The following is a 23,619-nucleotide window of genomic DNA, read 5'->3' as shown; positions in this document are numbered from 1 at the left end:
TCTTATTTACCCATAAAAAATAAAAACGACCTAATGATCTTCTATACCAGTGTTTCCCAACCAGGGTGCCTCCAGCTGTTGCAAAACTACAACTCCCAGCATGCCCGGACAGCCTTTGGCTGTCCGGGCATGCTGGGAGTTGTAGTTTTGCAACAGCTGGAGGCACCCTGGTTGGGAAACACTGTTCTATACAGTGTGTGTTAGGGTGCATGCACAGCACGTTTTTGCTATACAGTTCCCGTATACGGTTTTAAGTTAAAAACCGTATGGAACTGTATAGAAAACCGTATGCATTGACTTAACATTGTAAACCGTATGTCAAACGCATCATCCGGTTCAGTCCGTTTTGCATCTCATATGATTTTGTCCGTTTTTCTTAGGGCTGGGTTCACATAACATTTTCTCCCATACGGGAGCGCATACGGCAGGGGAAGCTACAACCTCGCGCTCCTGTATGCTTTCGTATGCGCTCCCGTATGTAATTAATTTCAATGAGCCGGATAGGGGATACGTTTTTCACCACTGGATATCTCCTTTAAAGTTATCAAAGGCTGTGCGCCAAAATTATAACAGGATTATAAAACGCATATGTGTGAACCTTGCCTAACTTCATGCTATAGATAAAGCTGGGACTTTAAAGGGGTACTCCGCCCCTAGACATCTTATCCCCTATGTCACACTTGCTCTGTGCGTAATGATGAGCAATACAGGGGCCTGAGCATTGTGACGTCACGGCTCCGCCCCTCATGACATCACGTCCTGTCCACTCAATACAAGTCTATGGGAGGGGGCGAGTCAGCCATCACGCCCCCTCCCATAGACTTGTATTGAGGGTGCGGGCCGTGACGTCACGAGGGTCAGAGCTGTGACGTCACGATGCTCCGGCCCCTGTTTTGCCTGGATAGGGGATAAGATGTCCTGGGGCGGAGTACCCCTTTAAGGTTATGTTCACATGCCGGATGTCTGGACACTGCGGGGTGCCGGCATAATCTGCCAGCGCTAGGACTGCACTGGAATGCGCCGACTAATAGACGGCTATGCATTCCATGCAGTCTCCGCACAAAGAATGATTGTGTTCATTCTTTGTGCTGACACGGAAATCGGAATTTCCCTGCCGGAAACATCTGGCAGATAATTTCCACCGTGTGCATGCTACAGCAGAATCCCGCTGAATTTAACGGGACTCTGCTGCAGCGGAATTTCCGTGCTGAATATTCAGGCGAAATTTCACACGGACATTTCGCCATGTGAACATACCCTAGGGATGCGCTTCACATGGGCAGGTTTCCCGTGGCAGAAAAACAGTAGCAGACCCCATTGAGGTCAATGTAATCTGCGGCAGATTTTTCCCTGTGGAAGTTCCAGTGCAAAAGTCTGCAGTGGGAAACTTGCGGGTAACCCACCCATGTGAATATACCCTAAGGCTAGGTCCACACCACTTATTTTCAGACAAAAATGGCATGTAAAATGTCCGTCCACAATAAATTCCCCCCGACTTGCCCAGATTTATAAAATTGTGTGAGAGAAAAACTGGAGAGATTTTGCCCATAAAGAACCAATCACATCCCAGCTATCCTATCTAAACGAGCGCTGGTAAAGTGAAAGCTGAGCTGTGATTGGTTCTCTCACACATTTTTATAAAATTTACTACAATGTATTAGTACTGCAGTTGCCCATAGCAACAATTTAGGTTGCTGTTTTCATTTTCCAAAGAGCCCCTAAAGAGCTGTGGGCAACTACTCCACAAAGGGGGAGGCTTAGGGTGCATGCACACCACATTGTTGCTATACAGTTCCCGTATACGGTTTTAAGTTAAAAAACTTATGGAACCGTATAGACAACCATATGCATTGACTTAACATTCTAAACCCTATGTCAAACGCATCATCCGGTTTAGTCCATTTTGCAATTTATACGGTTTTGTTCGATTTTTTTACCCGTACCCAAAACTGTAGTCTACTAGGTTTTTTGGTCCAGGTGAAAAACTGTATTAAACCGTATACGTTTTTTTTAAAACATGAGAGTCAATGGGAACCGTACAGAACTGTATGTGCGTACGGTTCCATGTGATTTTCACCATATGGTTTTTGACTTTGCACAGTTTTTTTTCTTGGAATTTCAATCAAACAAGTAAAACTTTATTCAAAATGGAGTAAAAAGTTAAAAACGTATACGTTTTTTTCTTAAAAAAACGGATGCAACCGGACATCATTTTTCAAACCATATACGGTTTTCAACCGTATATGGGTTAAAATTTGTACACACATTTTTATACAGTTTAGTCAGGTTTTGAGGAATCAGTTTTTCATCATAAACCTGATACGGGAACTTGCAAAAACGTGGTGTGCATGCACCCTTTCTAAGTGCCTGCTGTTTGAAGCGGACTCATGTTGGGGGCTGTTGCACTTTGAAAATAGCGCATATGTCCCAAAAGGAGTCACTGGGTGACCCCTTTCAGCCATATAAGTGAATGGGATCCAGTGCTCCCATTAGTGCTATGTTCACACTACGGAATGTCCACACGGAAAATCTCTGTGGGTACATTCTGAAGACTGCAGGTGGCGGCACAATATGCCTGCACTAGGACCGCACGGAAATGTGCCGTCTCATAGACGGCAATGCATTCAGTGCAGAGTCCGCAGAAAGAATGGATGTGTTCATCTTTCTGTGGACACCAGAATTAGAATTTCCGTGTCAAATGTTTCGGAAATTCAGAGGTGTGCACAGTGAAGAATCCCGTTGAAGTCAATGGGGCTCTGCTTATGCGGAATCTCCATGCGCAGCGGACCCCATTCAGTTCTATGGCCAAAAGGAGTCATCTAGTCATTCCTTTCGGGGACGTGTGAGCTATTTAAAAGTGTAACAGCCCTGTCATGAGTGAACTAAAAAAGCGCATATGTCCCGGAGTCACAAGAGGTGACTCCGTTCGGCAGCAGAAGTGAATGGGGTGTTCTGCTCCCATTAACAGTATACGTTGGCAGCCGTTTTCAGCAGGATGCCGACAGCTACGATTAATGGGGGCCAGAGCGTAGTGTGTTTCTACCCTAACAGGGGCAGGAACGTAGTGTGTTCGTACCACTACACCTGCTGGATGTCAAGGTGAATGGGTTAAGTGGGAGGTCCAGTTCCCGTTCTTGTCAGAAAGCAGGGCCATTCTATATAAGACAGGACAAGGAAGCCTCCCTCCTTATCCGGGGAATTAACCTGAGTGCCCTGGTTTGGTCTGCAAAGTATCTCTGTATGAACTTATTAAAAAGAAGAGAAAGCTCACTTGCTGCAGAGTAGTTCAGCAAGATATAGGACATTAATACAATATATAGGACATTAACTACTTTGTACTCCTCCCATTTTAAGTAATGGCTGCACCTGGGTGAGACAAAGATGATACTGCTGCCTTCTAGAGTCTTTTCCCCTTTCCATGAGTCTGTTAAGACCTGCTCCCTATGCTTCCCTCCATGATACTGCCACATGATAGACTGCTGCAATGATGCCTGCACCTCCAAATCTGATGCTCCTCGGGCTGCTTATCATTGTAGCGCCCCCTCCTATAGGGATGAATGGTTTAGGTGCCATCATGAGGTCTCATTCTCTGCCATTGATTCGGACATTGATGGACCATGGGCCTATGAAGCCTCGAATGTCAGCAAAACATGATCTGAGTGTACAGCACCTACACTTCATGCTAGAATTGTACAAAAGGTCAGCGGACGGCGATGGAAGACCGAAAGCAAGTAGACCAGCTGGAGCCGCAGTGAGACTTGTAAGGCCTGTCCATCAAGCACCTTTTATCTCGGGTGAGACCAACAACGCTTTTGGGATATAGTTATATAAGGCCTCGTTCCCACTATGAATGAGTTTTTAGGTTATAATCTGAGTCAGTGGATAGGGCTGTTTTCACACCAGTCCAAAGAGTTGAGTACCTGTTTTCTGCATGTACTGGGATATCTCAGTCTCTGTAGACCTTACTACATGAAAGAGTTCAAAAGAATGTAAATTTTGCCTCTATGTAGGTGATTTACTATGGGGATTACATTTATTTGCTGCCACAGTATACATGGTTAAAAAAAAAAAATTTTTTTTTTACATTGGAGCTGATGCATGCCACCAATTGCCATAAGTTTATGTGATAATGTGAAAATAGCCGATAGAGTAGATATGCACTTAATATTTCAAACATTGGTGTATTTATATTTCAAACGTGGTGTATACATTTCTTATTGTTTTTAAAAGCATTAATTTTGGGCCCAAATCGTCCTTCACTGTCCTTTTAGACATCTTGGATATTTGCTACAATTGCACTTGAGACTACAGTGGGTGGATTGGGTTTATTTATTTATTTAGTTTTTTATATATATATTCTGAAATGACTGATTCTGTAAACCTGGGATTCTTAACACTATTACCACAGTGGAACCCCTAAAAAATCATTCTACTGCTGGTGGTCCGCTAATACCCTTCCTGTCCTAAAGAAGCTTTGTGTAGGGGTAGGTAGAGCATTCTATCATTTTTGTTCAGTGCTATCATTTGGTCCAATATATTGAAGTGCTTTGCAAAGCATCTCTAAGCAGGGCTCAAGGAACCCCGAAACTTGTGGGACACCATGATACAAACAGTAAGTGCATGTTCACATGTGGCAGATATGCTGCAAATTTTCCATCTGGATTTTGCAGGCACAAATCCACGTTGTATATTAGGCTAAGTTTCTACTTTGGTTTTTTTCGTCCTGCGTAATTTGGTTTGAAAAAAAAAAACGCAAGAAAAAACGCCTGAAAAAAATTTCCTGGCGTTTTTTCATTTGTGTTGAAATTGCACCTTGGCAGTTTTTTATTTATTTATTTATTTTTTGGTACCCAAAATTTGTTGGGTACCAAAAAATAATATAAAAATAAAGATGCAGTAGTGATGGAAAAATTTAAATTTAACGAAATGTATGTATTATAACCACATTTTTTATTCATTGTTAATAAAATTTTTTTCTCTTTTTTTTTTTTTTTTTTAAATTTTAGGTAGTACTACTACTCCCAGCATGGAACAGACTGTTCCATGATGGGAGTAGTAGTACCTGTACTAATAGACACATCGCCCAGGGTCTCAGTCGTGACACCCGATGCGATCATCCATAATATAGCAGTGATGTGGCTCTATACAGCGCTCACATCTCTGCTCTGTACTCCGGCCAGTGATGTGAATAGAACATCACTCATTCATATTTTCCACCGAGAGTGGTGATTGGCCGGATGGTTGCAGCCAATCACCGCTCTCTGAGGGAGTGAGTGAGTGGCCGGCCGGAGTACAGAGCAGAGATGTGAGCGCTGTATAGAGCCGCTCCGCATCTCTGCTATAGACAGGAGGATCGCAGTGGGTGTCAGTAGCGATACCTGCTGTGATATGTTCTTACCTGCAGGTAGTACTACTTCCAACATGGAGCACACTCTGCTCCATGCTGGGAGCTGTAGTGCCTGCATTAATAGATAGATCGCAGAGAGTTTAACTTCTGACACCTGTTGATATCTGTCTATTAATGCAGGTACTAAAGCTCCCAGCATGGAGCAGAGTGTGCTCCATGTTGGGAATAGTAGTACCTGCAGTTAAGGAAAGATCACAGTGGTTGTTACTCCTGACACCCGCTGTGACCCTTCTGTATAATGTATAGATGCGGCGGCCGCTCTTCTATAGTCCCCTGCACTGACGTATATATACACCTATTCATATTTCCCACAGAGAGCTGTGATTGGCTGGAACCATCTGGCCAATCACAGCTCTCTGCGAGAAATATGAAAAGGTGTATTTATACGGCAGTGCAGGGGACCATAGACGAGCGGCCGGACGTATCTATACATTATACAGGAGAATCGCAACGGGCGATCTGTCAATTAGTACAGGTACTACTACTCCCATCATCACAAAAAAGAGTGAAAAAACGCCAAAGTAAAAAACGCCAATTGGAATAAGAATTTAGCGATTTCTCATTGATTTACAGCTAACATCTGGCCGGAGTGTTTTTTGGCTGAAAAAACGCCATGCGGCAGAATTGACATTTTCTTGGCGTTTAAAAAAAATAAATAAACAAGTAGAAACTTAGCTGTATATACTGCCAGCAAAGTGGATGGGAGTTTAACACATCATCCACATGATGCAGCAATTAACTTGCAGCTTTAATTTGAAATCTGCAGTATCTTGCTAATACGCCGAGGGGTTGTTGTGGATTTTCCCTATTTATCTCAATGGTTTAAGTCAAAATAAAAATTTACATCTATCATTTTTCTTTCCTTAAGTTTTTTATTTTTGTTATTTTTATTTTTTTGCAGATTTTACCACTGTGGATTTGTCCCAGCATTACTGTTACAGCATGTTGGACAGATGTTTATTGTTCTTACTTGTATAACATTGAGCTACTTCTACCATGGCCACACTGCATCTGTTGTGTTTGCAGACAGATATAATGAAATATGTGTTTAGGACAGCAAGCTCCAAAATGATGCATTAGCCTTTACTATGAAACCCCTGACAGATTTAGGGGATATCCATAATGAGAAAAACATAGCTAATTTATTGTTAAATGGAACTGAGCTGCAATACTACACACAGAGGAAAAGAGTGGCACTGTTTCTAGAAGTCTAATCTTGGATAACCCCTACTTAAGGGTAGAAACACACATTGCAGATATAGTGCAGATTTTCTGCAGCAGAAAATGTACCAGAGGAGGAGTGGAGCCAACTGGAAGGAGAAATATCAAGGACAGGGTTATATTTTCAACTTCCAGCTATATCCACTTCTGCTGCAAACACAATGGAAGATATCGGCAGTGAGTGTTCCTACCCTAAGGGCTTGTACACACGGGTGGATTTGATTGCGAACTTACAGCATGTTTCCCGCTCGCCCGGCCATCATGCCTCTTCAAGAATGGAGGGGGTGTGCCTTCACAAGGGGGCATGACATCACGTCTCCAGTCCAGGAAACAAAGGTTTCTGAGACTGGAGACGCAGCCCCGCATAGAATGCGGGTGCTGAACGGAGATTGCGGGGAGTCCCAGCGGCGGGCCCCAGGCGATCAGACATCTTATCTCCTATCCTTTGGTTAGGGGATAAGATGTATTTGGCCGGAATATCCCTTTAAACGGCAATCTCATGGCCTGAGACTGACATGACCAGGAGTAGGAATAACAGAAGCCATATACACTTATATGGAGCTGCTGACATTCTGACTTCTGATTGCATCAATCGACAAACAAGTTTTGGGCTATGAGATTGCCCTGAATATTTAACCCCTTCCCGACCTATGACATACCTGTACGTCATGGGTGGCAAGGTGTTCCCGACCCATGACATACAGGTACGTCATGGACATTACTGCCGCTACTCGCGGCATCCCGCAGCGCCCGGAAAGATGGTGGCTATCACTGATAGCCAGCCATCTTACCATGCGACCACGGGGGGTTTCGTCCCCCTCCCCCCCCCCCAGCGATCGCTGCTATCAGCTGGTCAAATCTGACTAGCTGATAGCAGCGTTTCGCTATGAAAATACTTAGCAGCGCGGTGTGTGAGTCCCGATCACGGGGATCGGGACACACACCGCTCTGCTAAGTGTCCCTGATCCGTCCCCCGGCGTCACTTACCCGTCGGAGCGGTGTCCCGAGCGGTCCCGGCGTCCTCCGTGCGGTCCCGGCGTCCTCCATGCGGTCCCGGCTGCGCTGCGTCCCGGAGGTGAGTTTCCGGCAGCAGTGCGGCATCTTCATTGGCAGCAGTGAGATCGCCGTAAAGCGATCTCACTGCTGCCTCTGAGAGTTTCAAAACTGCAACTCCCAGCATGCCCAGACAGCCTTTGGCTTTCTGGGCATGCTGGGAGTTGTAGTTTTGCAACATCTGGAGGTCCACAGTTTGGAGACCACTGTATAATGGTCTCCAATCTGTGCTCTTCCAGATGTTGCAAAACTACAAATCTCAGCATGCTCAGTCTGTCCAGGCATGCTGGGAGTTGTAGTTCTCTAACATCTGGAAGAGCACAGATTGGAGACCATTATACAGTGGTCTCCAAACTGTGGACCTCCAGATGTTGCAAAACTACAACTCCCAGCATGCCCAGACTGCCCAAGCATGCTGGAAGTTGTAGTTCGGCAACATCTGATCCTTCAGATATTGCCGAACTACAACTTCCAGCATGCCTTGGCAGTCTGGGCATGCTGGGAGTTGTAGTTTTGCAACAACTGGAGGCACACTAGTTGGGAAACATTGTCAGTTTCCTACCTCAGTGCCTCCAGCTGTTGCAATTGTTGCAAAACTATAACTCCCAGCATGCACTGACAGACCATGCATGCTGGGAGTTGTAGTTTTGCAACAGCTGGAGGCACACTGGTTTGGAAACACTAAGTTTGGTTGCAAAACACTTGAAAGTTTATTACTTAACTTAGTGTTTCCAAACCAGTGTTCCTCCAGCTGTTGCAAAACTACAACTCCCAGCATGCACGGACAGCCAAAGGGCATGCTCAGAGTTTGCAACAGCTGGATGTTTGCCCCCTCCCCCCAATGTGAATGTACAGGGTACACTCACATGGGCGGAGGTTTACAGTGAGTGCTGCAAGTTTGAGATGGCGCAAATTTTGCGCTGCAGCTCAAACTTCCAGCGGCAAACTTGCTGTGAACCTCTGCCCATGTGACTGTACCCTAAAAACACTACACTACACTGACACTAACCTAAAATAAAAAGTAAAAAACACCACATATACACATACCCCTACACAGCCCCCCTCCCCCCAAAAAATGAAAAACGTCTGGTACGCTACTGTTTCCAAAACGGAGCCTCCAGCTGTTGCAAAATAATAACTCCCAGTATTGCCGGACAGCCATTGACTGTCCAGGCATGCTGGGAGTTTTGCAACAGCTGGAGGCACCCTGTTTGGGAATCACTGGCGTAGAATACCCTTATGTCCACCCCTATGCAAATCCCTAATTCAGGCCTCAAATGCGCATGGCGCTCTCTCACTTTGGAGCCCTGTCGTATTTCAGGGCAACAGTTTTGGGACACATATGGGGTATCGCCGTACTCGGGAGAAATTGCCTTACAAATTTTGGGGGGCTTTTTCTTCTTTAACCCCTTATGAAAAGGTGAAGTTGGGGTCTACACCAGCATGTTAGTGTAAAAAAATTAATTTTTTACACTGACATGCTGGTGTTGCCCTATACTTTTCATTTTCACAAGAGGTAAAAGGGAAAAAAGACCCTCTAAATTTGTAACGCAATTTCTCCTGAGTACGGAGATACCCCATATGTGGGCGCAAAGTGCTCTGGGGGCGCACAACAAGGCCCAGAAGGGAGAGTGCACCATGTACATTTGAGGCGATTTGCACAGGGGTGGCTGATTGTTACAGCAGTTCTGACAAACGCAAAACAATTAATATCCACATGTGACCCCATTTTGGAAACTACACCCCTCACGGAATGTAATAAGGGGTGCAGTGAGCATTTACACCCCACTGGCGTATGACAGAGTTTTGGAACAGTGGTCTGTGAAAATGAAAAATAAAATTTTTGATTTGCACAGTCCACTGTTTCAAATATCTGTCAAACGCCAGTGGGGTGTAAATGCTCACTGCACCCCTTATTAAATTCCATGAGGGTTATAGTTTCCAAAATGGGGTCACATGTGGGGGGGTCCACTGTTCTGGCACCATAGGGGCTTCCTAAATGGGACATGCCCCCCAAAAACCCTTTCAGAAAAACTCACTCTCCAAAATCCCATTGTCGCTCCTTCCCTTCTGAGCTCTCTACTGCGCCCGCCGAACACTTTACATATGCATATGAGGTATTTCCTTACTCAAGAGAAATTGGGTTACCAATTTTAGGGTGATTTCTCTCCTTTTACCCCTTGTAAAAATAAAAAAATTGGGTCTACAAGAAAATGCGAGTGTAAAAAATGAAGATTTAGAATTTTCTCCTTCACTTTGCTGCTATTCCTGTGAAACACCTAAAGGGTTAAAACACTCACTGAATGTCATTTTGAATACTTTGGGGGGTGCAGTTTTTATAATGGGGTCATTTATGGGGTATTTCTAATATGAAGATCCTTAAAATCCACTTCCAACCTGAACTGGGCGCTGAAAAATTACGATTTTGAAAATCTTGAGAAAAATTGGAAAATTGCTGCTGAACTTTGAAGCCTCTGGTGTCTTCCAAAAGTAAAAACTTGTCAATTTTTTAATGCAAACACAAAGTAGACATATTGTATATGTGAATCAATATGTAATTTATTTGGAATATCCATTTTCCTTTCAAGCAGAGACTTTCAAAGTTAGAAAAATGCTAAATTTTCAAAATTTTCATGAAATTTTTAGATTTTTTACCAAGAAAGGATACAAATATCAGTGAAATTTTACCGATAACATAAAGTAGAATATGTCACGAAAAAACAATCTCGGAACCAGAATGATAAGTAAAAGCATCCCAGAGATATTAATGTTTAAAGTGACAGTGGTCAGATTTTCAAAAAATGCCCAGGTCATGAAGGTGAAAATGGGCTGGGTCATGAAGGGGTTAAAGGGGTACTCCGGTGGAAACTTTTTTTTTTTTTAAATCAACTGGTGCCAGAAAGTTAAACAGATTTGTAAATTACTTCTATTAAAAAATCTTAATCCTTCCAGTACTTATTAGCTGCTGAATACTACAGAAGAAATTATTTTCTTTTTGAAACACAGTGCTCTCTGCTGACATCTCCATTTTAGGAACTGTCAAGAGCAGCATATGTTTGCTATGATGATTTTCTGCTACTCTGGACAGTTCTTAAAATGGACTGAGATATCAGCAGAGAGCTGTGTTCAAAAAAAAATTCCTCTGTAGTATTCAGCAGCTAATAAGTACTGGAAGGAATAAGATTTTTTTTAATAGAAGTCATTTAAAAATCTGTTTACCTTTCTGGCACCAGTTGATTTAAAAAAAAAAAAAAAAATCCACCGGAGTACCCCTTTAAACATATCTTACTGTGGCACATCATGACAGCTACACTTTAAAGGGCTGTGGAAAGCAAAATCTGTAATGGGGCATGTTCCACTTATAAAACTGTCATCTGTGCCATGAGATTTATATCTGTCATTATAGCTACACATAATGGCGTTTTTTTGGGAAAACTTAAATTTTTTGTGTAATATGTATTTTTATGTATATTATATGTGTTTTACTAACTTTTTTTAAAATTTATTTTAGGTACTTTTAAATTTCCCTGGACTCCTGAGACCCGCTGCCATCATAACTTGAAAGCTGGGCACGCGTGTGGCATGCTGCTCTGCTCCCCAGCCAGCAGGGGCTGCTCAAAACCTAAGTTCACTACTAGTAAATTCATATTTCCCTGTCCAAGCCCTCATTGGTCAATAGGAGGCAACCAAGTTCATATTGGCCACCAGAAGCCATCATTGGTCAATAGGAGGCAACCAAGTTCATATTGGCCACCAGAAGCCATCATTGGTCAATAGGAGGCAACCAAGTTCATATGGGCCACCAGAAGCCATCATTGGTCAATAGGAGGCAACCAAGTTCATATTGGCCACCAGAAGCCATCATTGGTCAATAGGAGGCAACCAAGTTCATATTGGCCACCAGAAGCCCTCATTGGTCAATAGGAGGCAACCAAGTTCATATTGGCCACCAGAAGCCATCATTGGTCAATAGGAGGCAACCAAGTTCATATTGGCCACCAGAAGCCATCATTGGTCAATAGGAGGCAACCAAGTTCATATTGGCCACCAGAAGCCCTCATTGGTCAATCAGTGGTGACCATTAAGGGCAGCCAGCGGCAATATGAATTTATTTTAGAAGTTGGCATCCTTTTCTTTCCTGTATCCCTGCTCCCTCCAGCCGCCCGCCGCTACTGAGCCACTGCAATCACCAAGTGAGCCCCTAATCCCCGCTCACCTCTGCATCGCTCCCTGTTACTTACAGACACGACTACAACTCCCAGCATGTCCTAACAGTGAGCGGGGAGCGATGCAGAGACAGGCAGGGCTGAGGGGCTCAATAATAATGTAATAAAAATATATATTTCTGGACTCAAATTTATAGATGTCTGTAACTGTGTATGATGAGGGACCGGCGGTACCTGCGGACAGTTAACAAATAGTGAGAGATACATGTTTGAAAACTGTCTGCGGGTACCGCCGGTCCCTCATCATATGTGACCTATATTGCAGGAACGACGATTCCCGCATCCTTTTTGAACTTCCAGCATGTCCTCCCTGTCAGGACACGCTGGGAGATGTAGTCCTGTCTGTAGGTAACAGGATGAGAAGCGGAGGCGAGCGGGGATTAGGGGCTCACAGCAGCGGTGATTGCGGTAGCTCAGTAGGGGCGGGTGGCTGGAGGGAGCGGCGATACAGTAAAGAAAAGGATGCTGAGTTCTATAATAAATTCATATTACCTGCTGGCTGCTCTCATTGGTCACCACTGATTGAGGGCCAATCAGCCCTCATTGGTCAAATGGAGGAAACCAATGATGACTGGGAAATATAAATTTACTAGTAGTGAACTTTCGATGGCAGCGGGTCTCAGGAGTGAGACCTGGTGCCATCGGTCCCTCAGCAGCTGAACTACAAATTCCCATCATGAAACAAAGTCTGTTCCATGATGGAAGTAGCGCAGCACTGAGAGAAATTTAAAGTACCTAAAATAAAAAGTAAGTTAAACACATACATTATACATAAAAATACATATTACACAAAATTAATAAATGACACATTAAAAAAATCATACATGTTCATTAGTTTTATATTATCGGCAGCTATTCCCCTGCCCTGTTCCCGATAATTGTTCCCTGCTTTCCAATAAAAAAAAAATGATTCTAAAAATAATAATAATAATAATTTAAAACCTCAGTGAAATTCTAGCCTAATTCACAGGGTCAAGGCTAAAGAAAGACTGCTGGCAAGGTGCAGTAGGTGCCACCCAGCTCTGTGCCAGCTGCTTTATTATTGTAGATTCATCCTGGATTGTAGTTTGGAAGATGTGCATAGGAAGGTGTCAGTTGTGTGTATTGGCAACATGTGGACAACAGGCCTTCTCATTTTTACTATTTGGGTATGTTCCCAAGAAAATGAAATACAAAAGATTTGTTATAGATTTTGACCTTAATATTGGTGTGGTGTCCCGGTACTGGACATGGTCTTGTACCTTGTGTCGTAAGTCCCTATAGTCAGAGTTCCTTCGTGCTGTTAGGATTCTCTCAGTGGGATAACCCTCAGTCACCTCATCAAAATGTAATTTATTGTATATATTTAATATGTTTTTTAATATAACAGTTACTTACAGGACCTTGGGTCATGTGATCTATAGTAAATGTGTTATGCTAATGTTAAGGACATTTTCAGGTCATGTGATTTAGTCATGTGATGTACCACAATCCTTTGTAATAGGACTGACAGGTTTGGGGAACCAATAAGCTTTGAGCCTGCCCCTTCAGATATAAGGGAGTGTGTCCAATCATTGCTCTCTTTCCCCCGGGACATGACAGCGAGCGGAGCTCTGTGCAAATCTACAAGACTAATTAGACCTGAAGCCTATCTCTTCAATTTCTTGATAACCGTGAGTCTACCTAACTCCAATCCAGCTAATTCTACGTGACTACTGAACCTAAATCAAACCCCTAAATTCAGTGGAACAGTGTAAAGCAAACCTCAAAGCTTATTCCCTACAAGGTCTCAACCAACCTGTGAGGAGCCTAAATACCGGTCCTCTGTATAGACTGTTTGCTGATTGCATCCTGCATAAAATCTGCAGTAAAGTTATTTCCAGTTTATTACAATTCCGGTTTTGGACAATCCTTTATTCCTCCCTATCGTTCCTGGGACGGGTGGCGGTAGGATATATATATATGCAGAGGAACCCGCACCCTGGTGTCACAACAGTTACCTTTCTGTCTGACCACAGTGCTCTCTACTCACACCTCTGTCCATTTTAGGAACTGTCCAGAGTAGTAGCAAATCCACATAGAAAACCTATCCTGCTCCGAACAGTTCCTAAAATGGACAGAGGTGTCAGCAGAGAGCACTGTAGTCAGACAGAAAGGAAATTCAAAAATAAAAGAACTTCCTGTAGAACATATAGCAACTAAGTACTTGGAGGATTAAGATTTTTAAATAGAAGAAATTTACAAATCTGATTAACAGTTGATAAAAAAATTTTTTTTCCAGTGGAGTACCCCTTTTAAATATACCTAGGCTATAAAAGTGTAATTAAAGAGTATCTCTTATTTCTCCCAGGTGCCTAGCTCCAAGAGCTTAATCCTGTCCACTCTATAGGACTTCTGACCATTCTCTATACTCTTCGATTTAGCAGCTTAGAACAGAGTTAAAAGGATTCTCCATCGCTTGGAGCACTTCTGACATGGATATGCTTTAGATTTGGTGGCTAATAGTATTTATGGAGAAGTAAATCTAAGAATATTTATGTCTATTGTCTTTTGTAAAATATGGGTTGTAGATCAGCCATTTTCTACAGGAAGTTCATGTAGGGATTGTCTTGGACACCCAGCTCAGATCCTCTTTCCATTTGGTTTTACTAGTTGACACCACTTCACATAACCTTTTTTTTCTGTTCATTGTCACTTAAATATATTCACACTGTGCCCACAATGAAGTAGTTTTTTTTTCTTTTTACAGAAAAAAAGTGGAAGATACAAAATCTTAAATTTAACCTGCGTAACCTAAAAACAGAGGAGCTGGTAAAGGCAACTGTGATGTATCCCCGAACAATGTATTTTGGAGACAGTTTTTCCATATGTAAGGTGGATCCTCTGCCAAGTGCTGGTCTCTTCTCCAAGACAAGAGTTCCACCTGGAATTAGGATGTGGGCTGAGACAGATATCACTTCCCACATCAGATCTCTACTGGAAGATACAAACCAAAGTTTACATGTCCAGCTCGTATGCCGGCGTATTGGGAAACGCAACACAAGATCGCTGGGTGTTTCTGCCTCCCACATCCCTTTCTTACTCATCTACTTCAACCCTAAAGTCCATAATCAGTCGACTGAGAAGGTTTTAAATACAGTAGCAGAAAAGGCTATGCCACATGTGTTGAACAGGAAACCACGTCAAGTGGGGACTTTTGGCATTAAGCTTCCAAAAATTTCCAACCAAAGTGAACAACTCAAGAATCATTGCTCCCTGCGTCCATTCTGGGTTAGTTTTCATCAACTAGGATGGGATCACTGGATTATTGCACCACACAGGTATAATCCTGGCTACTGCAAGGGAGACTGCCCCAAACTTCTACATTCAGGGTATAATTCACCCAACCATGCCATTATTCAGAACTTTATCAATCAGGTGGTTGATGGAAATGTTCCACGTCCTTCTTGTGTCCCTTACTCCTATGGTCCAATAAGCGTCCTTATGATTGAACCTGGAGGTAATATTCTTTATAAAGAATATGAAAATATGATTGCCGAATCGTGCACCTGTCGGTAAGAGAACAGAGACTGCCAGCTAAGAGCAGAAGAAAATCAAGCACTTTATAAAGCCACTTTATTAACTTACTTGAAGATATGTGTGTAAATATGTGTGTTATTTAAAGAGTCACGTTTATAGATGTGACTTTAGAGCAGGTCTTTTTCTATGGTTGTATAAGTATTCCTCTCCCACTCCAAAATGAAAATAAAACTTTTTTCACTTTTTGTAATCCTATGTATAGATTTAGTGGTTTAAAGATATGCAGAACTCCCAAATAATTAGGTTCTTTAAAATTAGGAAATGGGATCAGACTTTATATAATTGAATAATAGTCATCATCTGGTATCTGTATGTCTCGTACATTGCTTCAAATACGCTAACCATCATAAAGGCTAGCGTTTAGAGGAATTTGAGGCAACACTATGGATAAATGTGCACCATTTTTAAGGCCAGAAATCTCGTGTGAACTTTCCGTAGGTTTAACCAACTTCTAGAGGCGATGTTTTTATTTTCATTTTAGAAAGATAGTTTTGAAGGGTAATGTTTCCCTTTGTCATAAGAAAAAGTGTTTTTGAAATGTGTGTATTGTTAAATTGCGCTATGTTGGCTGGGAAATCTGCTTTCTCTAAGGTTCTAGTCTGTGGAACAAGTTCAGAGCTCAGAGGGTGTATTCGGTGAAGCTTTTCTCTTTCCTGTGTGCAAGTTGTGTGAATATTCATAACTTCCAGTTGCTCTGAATAATAAGGGTTATCTGGTCACATAAACTTTTTGATATTTTGCTATGGGTGTGATTAAAGATGAAGAAAAAGTTCATACTCTCCTATCCGGTCCCCTGCAGCTCCTGGTGTGACATCATCTGATCTCCCATTTTGTTATGGCTTGTTCCTGCTTCTGCGGTAAAGTTTTCAGGAACTTCCCACTCACTGGCTGAGGTGGGGATACCACTGCGATCAGTGATTGGCTGAGGATTGACACTTTACAGGAACCAGCAGTGAGTTTCAGGAACTGGGAGCCATCAGAATGGCAGCAGTAGGGGATCTTAGCAGGTGAGTATTATTATTTTTTTTTTTTTGTGGCCTGACATTTTACATTTGTCCCTATTTGGTCAATGTTTTTTGTATTACATACATATTGCAGCCCACAGCTCATATAAAACAGCGTATACAGTGTAAACAAAACAATTCCATAAAGATGAAGTGAAACACTGTCCTGGTAATGTGCTTCGAGGTCAGGCTTTTACCGTGTATTGAAGCATGGACAAATCTCATTATTCAACAGTCTATCACTACATGATCAGTTGTCTGAGGCTCTACAGTTCAAAATTGGAGTTCACTTCGGCCAAATAGTTCTGCCAAGACATTTCTGACATATACTGTTGGTGTGCCATAGGTTTTATTGCAGCCCTCAGGACCAGTGCAGTGTGACAATGTGGCCCTGAAACATATACTTTTAACCTCTTAACGATCATGGACGTGTCTACGCGTCCATGTGCCGTTAAGCAGGTATGGCATGGGCTTGAGTCGACTCGTGCCTGCGCCATACCGGCTGGCCCCCAGCTGATTCTTGTAGATGAGGGCTGGCGTTAATGGCAGATGAGGGCTGGCGTTTGTGGCGATCGCCTTGGGTGGCTATTAACCCTTTAGATCGCCTCTGTCAAAGCTGACAGCGGCATCTAAAGGTACCATTAACTACTCATGTGATCCACTGCTGAGGTAGCCAGAGGTAGCCTTACCTCACGTCCTTTGCTGGCTGCGGCTTTGACAATGATAAAGCCTGGCAGGACCAGGCTTTATCAATCGAGTGCAGATCACACAGATCAGTGTGGTTCTATGGAACCACATTGATCTGTATGAGGAATCTAATGATTGCTCCTAAAAGTCCCTAAGGGAACTAAAGGTTTAAAAACTCACACTAACCCCTTCCTTATTAAAAGGTCAATTCCTCCCCCTTTTCCCAAATTCCATAAACAAAAATATTTAACCGGTTGCCGATGAAGGACGAGCCGGCTCGTCCTGAGACAGCAAGCAGTGTATGACATGGGCTCCAGACTCGAGCTCGCGTCATACCGCGCGGCCCCCAGCTGATTCCTGTAGCTGGGGGCCGCCGTTAATAGCCGACATACGGCGATTGCCGCGGCCGGCTATTAAGCCTTTAGATCGCCGCTGTCAAAGTTGACAGTGGCATCTAAAGGGACATTTAAACGCTCCCTGGTGGTTCAATGGGGTGGATCGCCCCCCCGCAGCGCTATCGCCAGGGGGATCCACTGCTGAGGTAGCCGGAGGGCTTACCTCTCCTTTACTGCCGGCTCCTGCGCTCTAAATGATAAAGCCTGGCAATCGAGCGCAGAGCACACAGATCAGTGTGGGTTTATGAAACCAAATTGATCTGTATGAGGAATCTAATAATTCCTCCTAAAAGTCCCCTAAGGGGACTAAAAGTGTAAAAATAAAAAGTAAAAAAAAGTTTAAAAACACACACATTAACCCCTTCCTTATTAAAAGTTTAAATCACCCCACCTTCCCAAATTCCATATAAAAAATATGTAACCAAAATAAAAATAAACATATGTGGTATCGCCGCGTGCGTAAATGTCCGAACCATAAAAATATATCATTGATTGAATTGCATGGTCAATGGCGTACACGCAAAAAATTCCAAAGTCCAAAATAGCGTATTTTTGGTCACTTGTTAGATCATGAAAAAACATAATAAAAAGCGATCAAAAAGTCCGGTCAATACAAAAATGGTACCGCTAAAAACTTCAGATCATGGCGCCCTCATACCGCCCTGTACACGTACAAAGAAAAAAAGTTATAGGGGTCAGAAGATGACAATTTTAAACGTATTAATTTTCGCGCATGTACTTATGATTTTTCCCAGAAGGACGACAAAATCAAACCTATATAAGTAGGGTATCATTTTAATCTAATGGACCTACAGAATAAAGATAAGGTGTAATTTTTACCGAAAAATTTACTGCGTAGAAACAGAAGCCCCCCAAACTTACAAAAGTCTGTTTTTTCTTTAATTTTGTCGCACAATGATTTTTCTTTTGGTTTTGCCATAGATTTTTGGGTAAAATGACTGATGTCATTACAATGTAGAATTGGTGGTGCAAAAAAATAAGCCCTCATATGGATTTTTAGGTGCAGAATTGAAAGGGTTAGGATTTTTAAAATTAAGGAGGATTTTTAAAATTAAGGAGGAAAAAAGGAAAGTGCAAAAAATGGAAAAACCCTGCATCCTTTAAACATAGACATAATAAAAATAAACATATGTGGTATCGCCGTGTGTGTGTAAATGTCCGAGCTATAAAAATATTAGGTCAATTAAACTGCACGGTCAATGGCGCACATGTAAAAAAAATCCAAAGTCCAAAAATTTCTTTTTTTGGTAACTTTGTATACTCTAAAAAAAAAATTATAAGAAGTGATCAAAAAGTCTGATCAAAACAGTCATGGTACCGATAAAAACTACAGATCATGGCGCAATCCAGTAATAAAATAAAGAAAACCAATATAGCACTTCCAGTTCCGGTGCCATGCAGTGAGGATGTGTGGTGAGTGAGCTCCCTGCCTGCAAGCTAAACCCCAGTCTATCTTACCTGCAATCCTATGCCTGTGACCCCAAACCTTACCCTGACAGAAGGAGGGATACATATGGAACATTTTCTTCTCCAAAAGAACAAGGGGAAGCCCCCGACAAGCCGCAGAAGCAGATCCAGCATGACCGCCTCTCTCGCCTCCAGTCACGATGATTCTCCTTTTCCTTCAGACGTGTGATCGGTAGATGGGGGAGATGATTCTGAGCCTACCTGTCTTGTTTATACTTCCCTGGCGAAGGAAGTGGCGAAATCAATAACGCCCCCGGTGCAGGAAGCTATCATAGCCACAATACAGACCACCCTGGCTAAGCTACAACAGGCCACAAGAGTGTCTCTAAGAGTGTTCTCCTGGATCTCTCCCCCTCGGGATGCCACTTTTCTTCCACTGACCTGCCTCTCCCTATCAAATTAACTACCTCTTCAGTGAAATACCTCGGGGTTTGAGTGGGATGAACCCCTACTCGCTATATTCCTTAAATTTCTCTTGCTGAATTACGTAAGTGGGAATCCCTGCCTTTTCCCCTGCTAGCCTGCTGCCACCTGGACAAAATGTTCAGTTTTTCTAAGCTGCTTTACACTCTCCAAATGAAACCAGTCCTTTTACACCATCGAGACGTAGCATTGCTGACATCCTCTTTTACAAGGTTTATTTGGGCTCATAAAAGGCCCAGGATAGCTTTAAGCAAACTAATGTTGCCTAGAGTCAAGGGGGGAATACATTTTCCTGATGTAAGACACTATAATCTGGCAGGTCTTTACCGCCATAGCATTGATTGGTTAAAAGGCAGTGACCTCTATTCTAACACGGCCCTAGAAGGTGCACTGTTGGGACCTTGGGATCTTTCCGCCCGTTTGCATACTAAATTTAGTGCTCTCCCAAGGGAGATTAAACCCAGCCTTATTCTAAGGGATACAATTGCGGCTTGGGAAATCTGTCGAGCAGCCATGCAGTTTCCGTTCGCGATAAGCAAATACGTGTCTCTATGGGGTCACTCTAAATTTCCCCAGGGACAGGATAATGGTATGTACCAACGATAGAGGGAGGCAGGCATTCTCACTATCTGGTCAGTTGTTGCACCAGAGGGAACCACGTTTTCTCAAGTTTGATTACCTTCCCCTGGGGCATTTCCTGCCCTACTGTTAGGTCAAGGTATTTCTATCCTCCCACTTGTCCGATTTGACAAGGGAACATGCTTCCACCTCTTTTGATTCCTTTCTCTCCTCAGGCTCCGCTTATCACTCTTTGTCTGTTCTATATCGCCATGTGCAGAGGAAGGGGAGTCATGCATTACAATCCTCCCTGCTCCGATACTGGGAAACCAAGTTGGAGTCAAAAACGCTAACTCAACAAATTCTGGAGGGGTGGAGTAAGGTGAGCAAGGCAGTGATAAGCGAATCCTGGCGAGAAACACAATTCAAAAATTATGCACCATGCTACTTATGGGTTCTCTCTTCTGCGTACTCCTCACCATCCTGACAGGATTGAACATTGCCCGAATTGTGGGGACTTTAGGACTGACTTACTGCATGGACTGTTAACCTGTCCCCATGCCTGGGTGTTTTGGACTAAGTTGTTTTCTTATCTGGAAAGACAACTCCTGGTGTCTCTCCCCCTTGACCGCAAGTGGAGGTTAGCTGAAACAGTTAACCTAATTTGTGGGAGGAGTCTGGTCTTTATATACCCACCTGATCCACACAGGTGCTGTCGCCAGCATGCAAGATGTCTTTGCACCGGATGCTATGGTTTTGGCGGGAGGTTTGATTGCATATGTCGCAGAGAGGCACTGTTTGCTAGCCTAACTATGATGCAAGGAATACGGTAATGTGTTAAGGTACCTTTCACACTGCAGGCTGTGAAGTAGCTACATCTCGATCCTACAATATGCAGTAAACATGCAGTAAGCACATGTAGCTGTGCAGGCTCCAGCCCTGGCCTGCTGGCCGTGAGGTAATTTGCATATTTCAGCTAGAGGTTAACTCTTTCCTGCCTCAGTCTCTCAGTCTGCAAAAATCACTCATAGGAGATCACAGCTGTGGCTTATACATATAATTGACTGCAGCAGGAGGATGTTTGGCCTACAGAGCAGTACAGGCTGCTGAATCTCCAGGTGTTGTGGGGCCTCCATATTTTGGTGTTGTTTTGACTGTTCTTACATTTATGAGATTACTTTTCCTTCATATGTGACCTGGTGTAATCCAGTTTCATCCTCACAACCGCTCTCCATTCTGTCCCCTCGCTGGAGTCTCCTGCCGCGTCTCCCCATCTGTACGCTCTTTTATGCTGCAGCCCACGACCAATCTCTATCTCAGACATGTCATCGATTATAGGTCATGTATTAATTGTCATTATACATTGTACTGTTATACATCACCAGTGCATTTATTTACTGTTTGTCAGTTACATGTACACCATGTATACATCCCTTAGTATATACCATGTAAGTTGCCATCAGTATACTGTTATATGTCACCGTGGTTATGTCACTTATTGTAGATACATCATGTCTCTATTATACTGTTTTATGTTACCATTCTTATAACTTCTATAGTTTATAATTACACACACGTAGTCATGTATGGGTTATGTCACCATAGAATATACTGTGCGCCCACCTGCTACGTCAGCGGATGTTTCATAGCTTTATTGTCACATTTGTCTTGGTTTTTAGTTATGTCACGTTAGGCTTTCATTAATGTATGCAGGGCAGGTTTTTCAAGCTGTCACAGCATTACACTCATGGTTCTCAGGTGTAGTATATTAGGCTGTTATCATGGCATTGCTTTTACATTTACTCATGTGGGAGGTCAGGTGTGATAGGATGTCCTTGCTGACATTACCACATGGTTCTCCACACTTTCCTTACAGCGTTCTGTGTTTCGTTACCATACACGCCATGTTTTCCTGCATTTATCACGCATACGGTTCACACAAGATAACACGTATTCATTTCAACCAGGTACTGACATTACTTGGCTTCCTGTGTCATGGCTACATTCTACACAACTACACCACCATGATTGCGTTTCCACTCGGTTGCAACAGCAGGTAACAAGCAAAACCGCGTACTGCCATACGTTCCCACACAGTATACCACGCCTACCTTCCACATAGTGTTCCTTGCTGATATCCCACACAGTATACCACGCCTGCGTTCAACAGTGTATTACTCAGGTTCCTACTCGGTGTACGTGCTTATGTTTCCCTAGCGGTGTAACATGTACATCTTCCTTCAATGTGACCTGCATATGTTTCTTACAGTATTGTTTTCATGGCTTGTGGTTACGTTTTTCATGTTCAGCGCTGTCATGCTACTCTTATGTTTCTCATTGAACATGATTCATTCTACCCAATAACGTTCACACTACGCAAATATTCCTATAGCAGGCACATTACGCATAAAATTATGTATACCTTTCTGGAGCGGTCACATTGTACATACATGACTGTGACATTTATGCTACAATAGTTCCGGTGGCATGTGTTACCTGAGCTGATACCGTGCTTCACGTTATATTGGTTTGCAGTACCAGACATTAATACCATAGCGTATGTACTGTGCTCGTTTGGTATAGTTGATTTACTGGGCTTTGTGTTAATATAGCCGATGCTGTGTTACGTTTCCATAGCTGTCATGTGGTGCATTAATGTCCCTATTGTGGTCATACGGTGCTTATATTACTATAGCTGATAATTTGCATTATATAACAAGTGTCTATATGCTTTGCGTTAGTGTTAATTAACGTATATACGGTACATTAATGTTACTTGGGGCTTATGTTACTGTAGCAGATATACTGGGCATTTTATATTATTTTAGCTGACATATGGGCCTATGTTCTATTGCTGGTAATTGCGTTTTACTGTGGCTTATATATACTGTGTATTAGTGGTTAATTTAGTTGTTCTGTTGAACATTAATGTTGTTCAGGGTTTACACTACTGTAAGCTTATATACAGGGCTTTTTTGTTTTCGGAGATGTTATACGGTGCTTACATTACTACAAGTGATATACATACGGTTACCTTCAGTGTCACATACATACGGTTACCTTCAGTGTCACATACATACGGTTACCTTCAGTGTCACATACATACGGTTGCCTGCAGTGTGACATGCATACATTTCCCTACAGGGTAATACGCATACAGTTCCTTACAGTAAACGTTTCATAGTTATTCTCCCATTCTTTTGTTTCAGCTGTCACGTTATATACGCTTGGTTGTTTTACCTCTTAGTGCCATACGTTCAGTGTGGTTGAAGGCTGATTGCTATCGTCAATCCGTAAAACATCATCTTTATAGTTTAGTTTCTGGTCATTATACATGCCTTGTTATAGCCTGGTTGACCTCACCGTTCCAGGTAAGCTTTAAGTCGTCACTTTACATGCCTTTTGTACGTCACACGCTCCCGTGAGAGAGAAGCCTCATATCGTTGTCATTCCTTTGTATATTATAAATGTTCTCATTTGGGGCAGATTGTATCGTCAATCCACGAGCCTCTTGTTGTCCTTTGTCCGTACGTTACACACGCCCCTGTTAGAGGCAGATAGCTCATGTCATACGGTGCTTACGTTACTTCAAGGGATAA

The 23,619-nt window shown here is 42.8% G+C and overlaps 1 protein-coding gene across 1 annotated transcript; it reads left to right on the top strand.

Moving 5' to 3' along the window:
• The first annotated feature begins 2,959 nt into the window (after positions 1-2,959).
• Positions 2,960-15,610, top strand: BMP15 (bone morphogenetic protein 15). The gene is made up of 2 exons (XM_056540635.1): positions 2,960-3,794; positions 14,636-15,610. The coding sequence occupies exons 1-2, from the start codon at positions 3,485-3,487 to the stop codon at positions 15,442-15,444; spliced, it is 1,119 nt and encodes a 372-aa protein (XP_056396610.1). The 5' UTR covers positions 2,960-3,484; the 3' UTR covers positions 15,445-15,610.
• The last annotated feature ends 8,009 nt before the right edge of the window (positions 15,611-23,619 follow it).

This window comes from Hyla sarda, chromosome 9 (assembly GCF_029499605.1).
Source record: "Hyla sarda isolate aHylSar1 chromosome 9, aHylSar1.hap1, whole genome shotgun sequence".
NCBI classification, from domain to species: domain Eukaryota; kingdom Metazoa; phylum Chordata; class Amphibia; order Anura; family Hylidae; genus Hyla; species Hyla sarda.
This window is presented reverse-complemented; position numbering and strand designations above follow the sequence as displayed.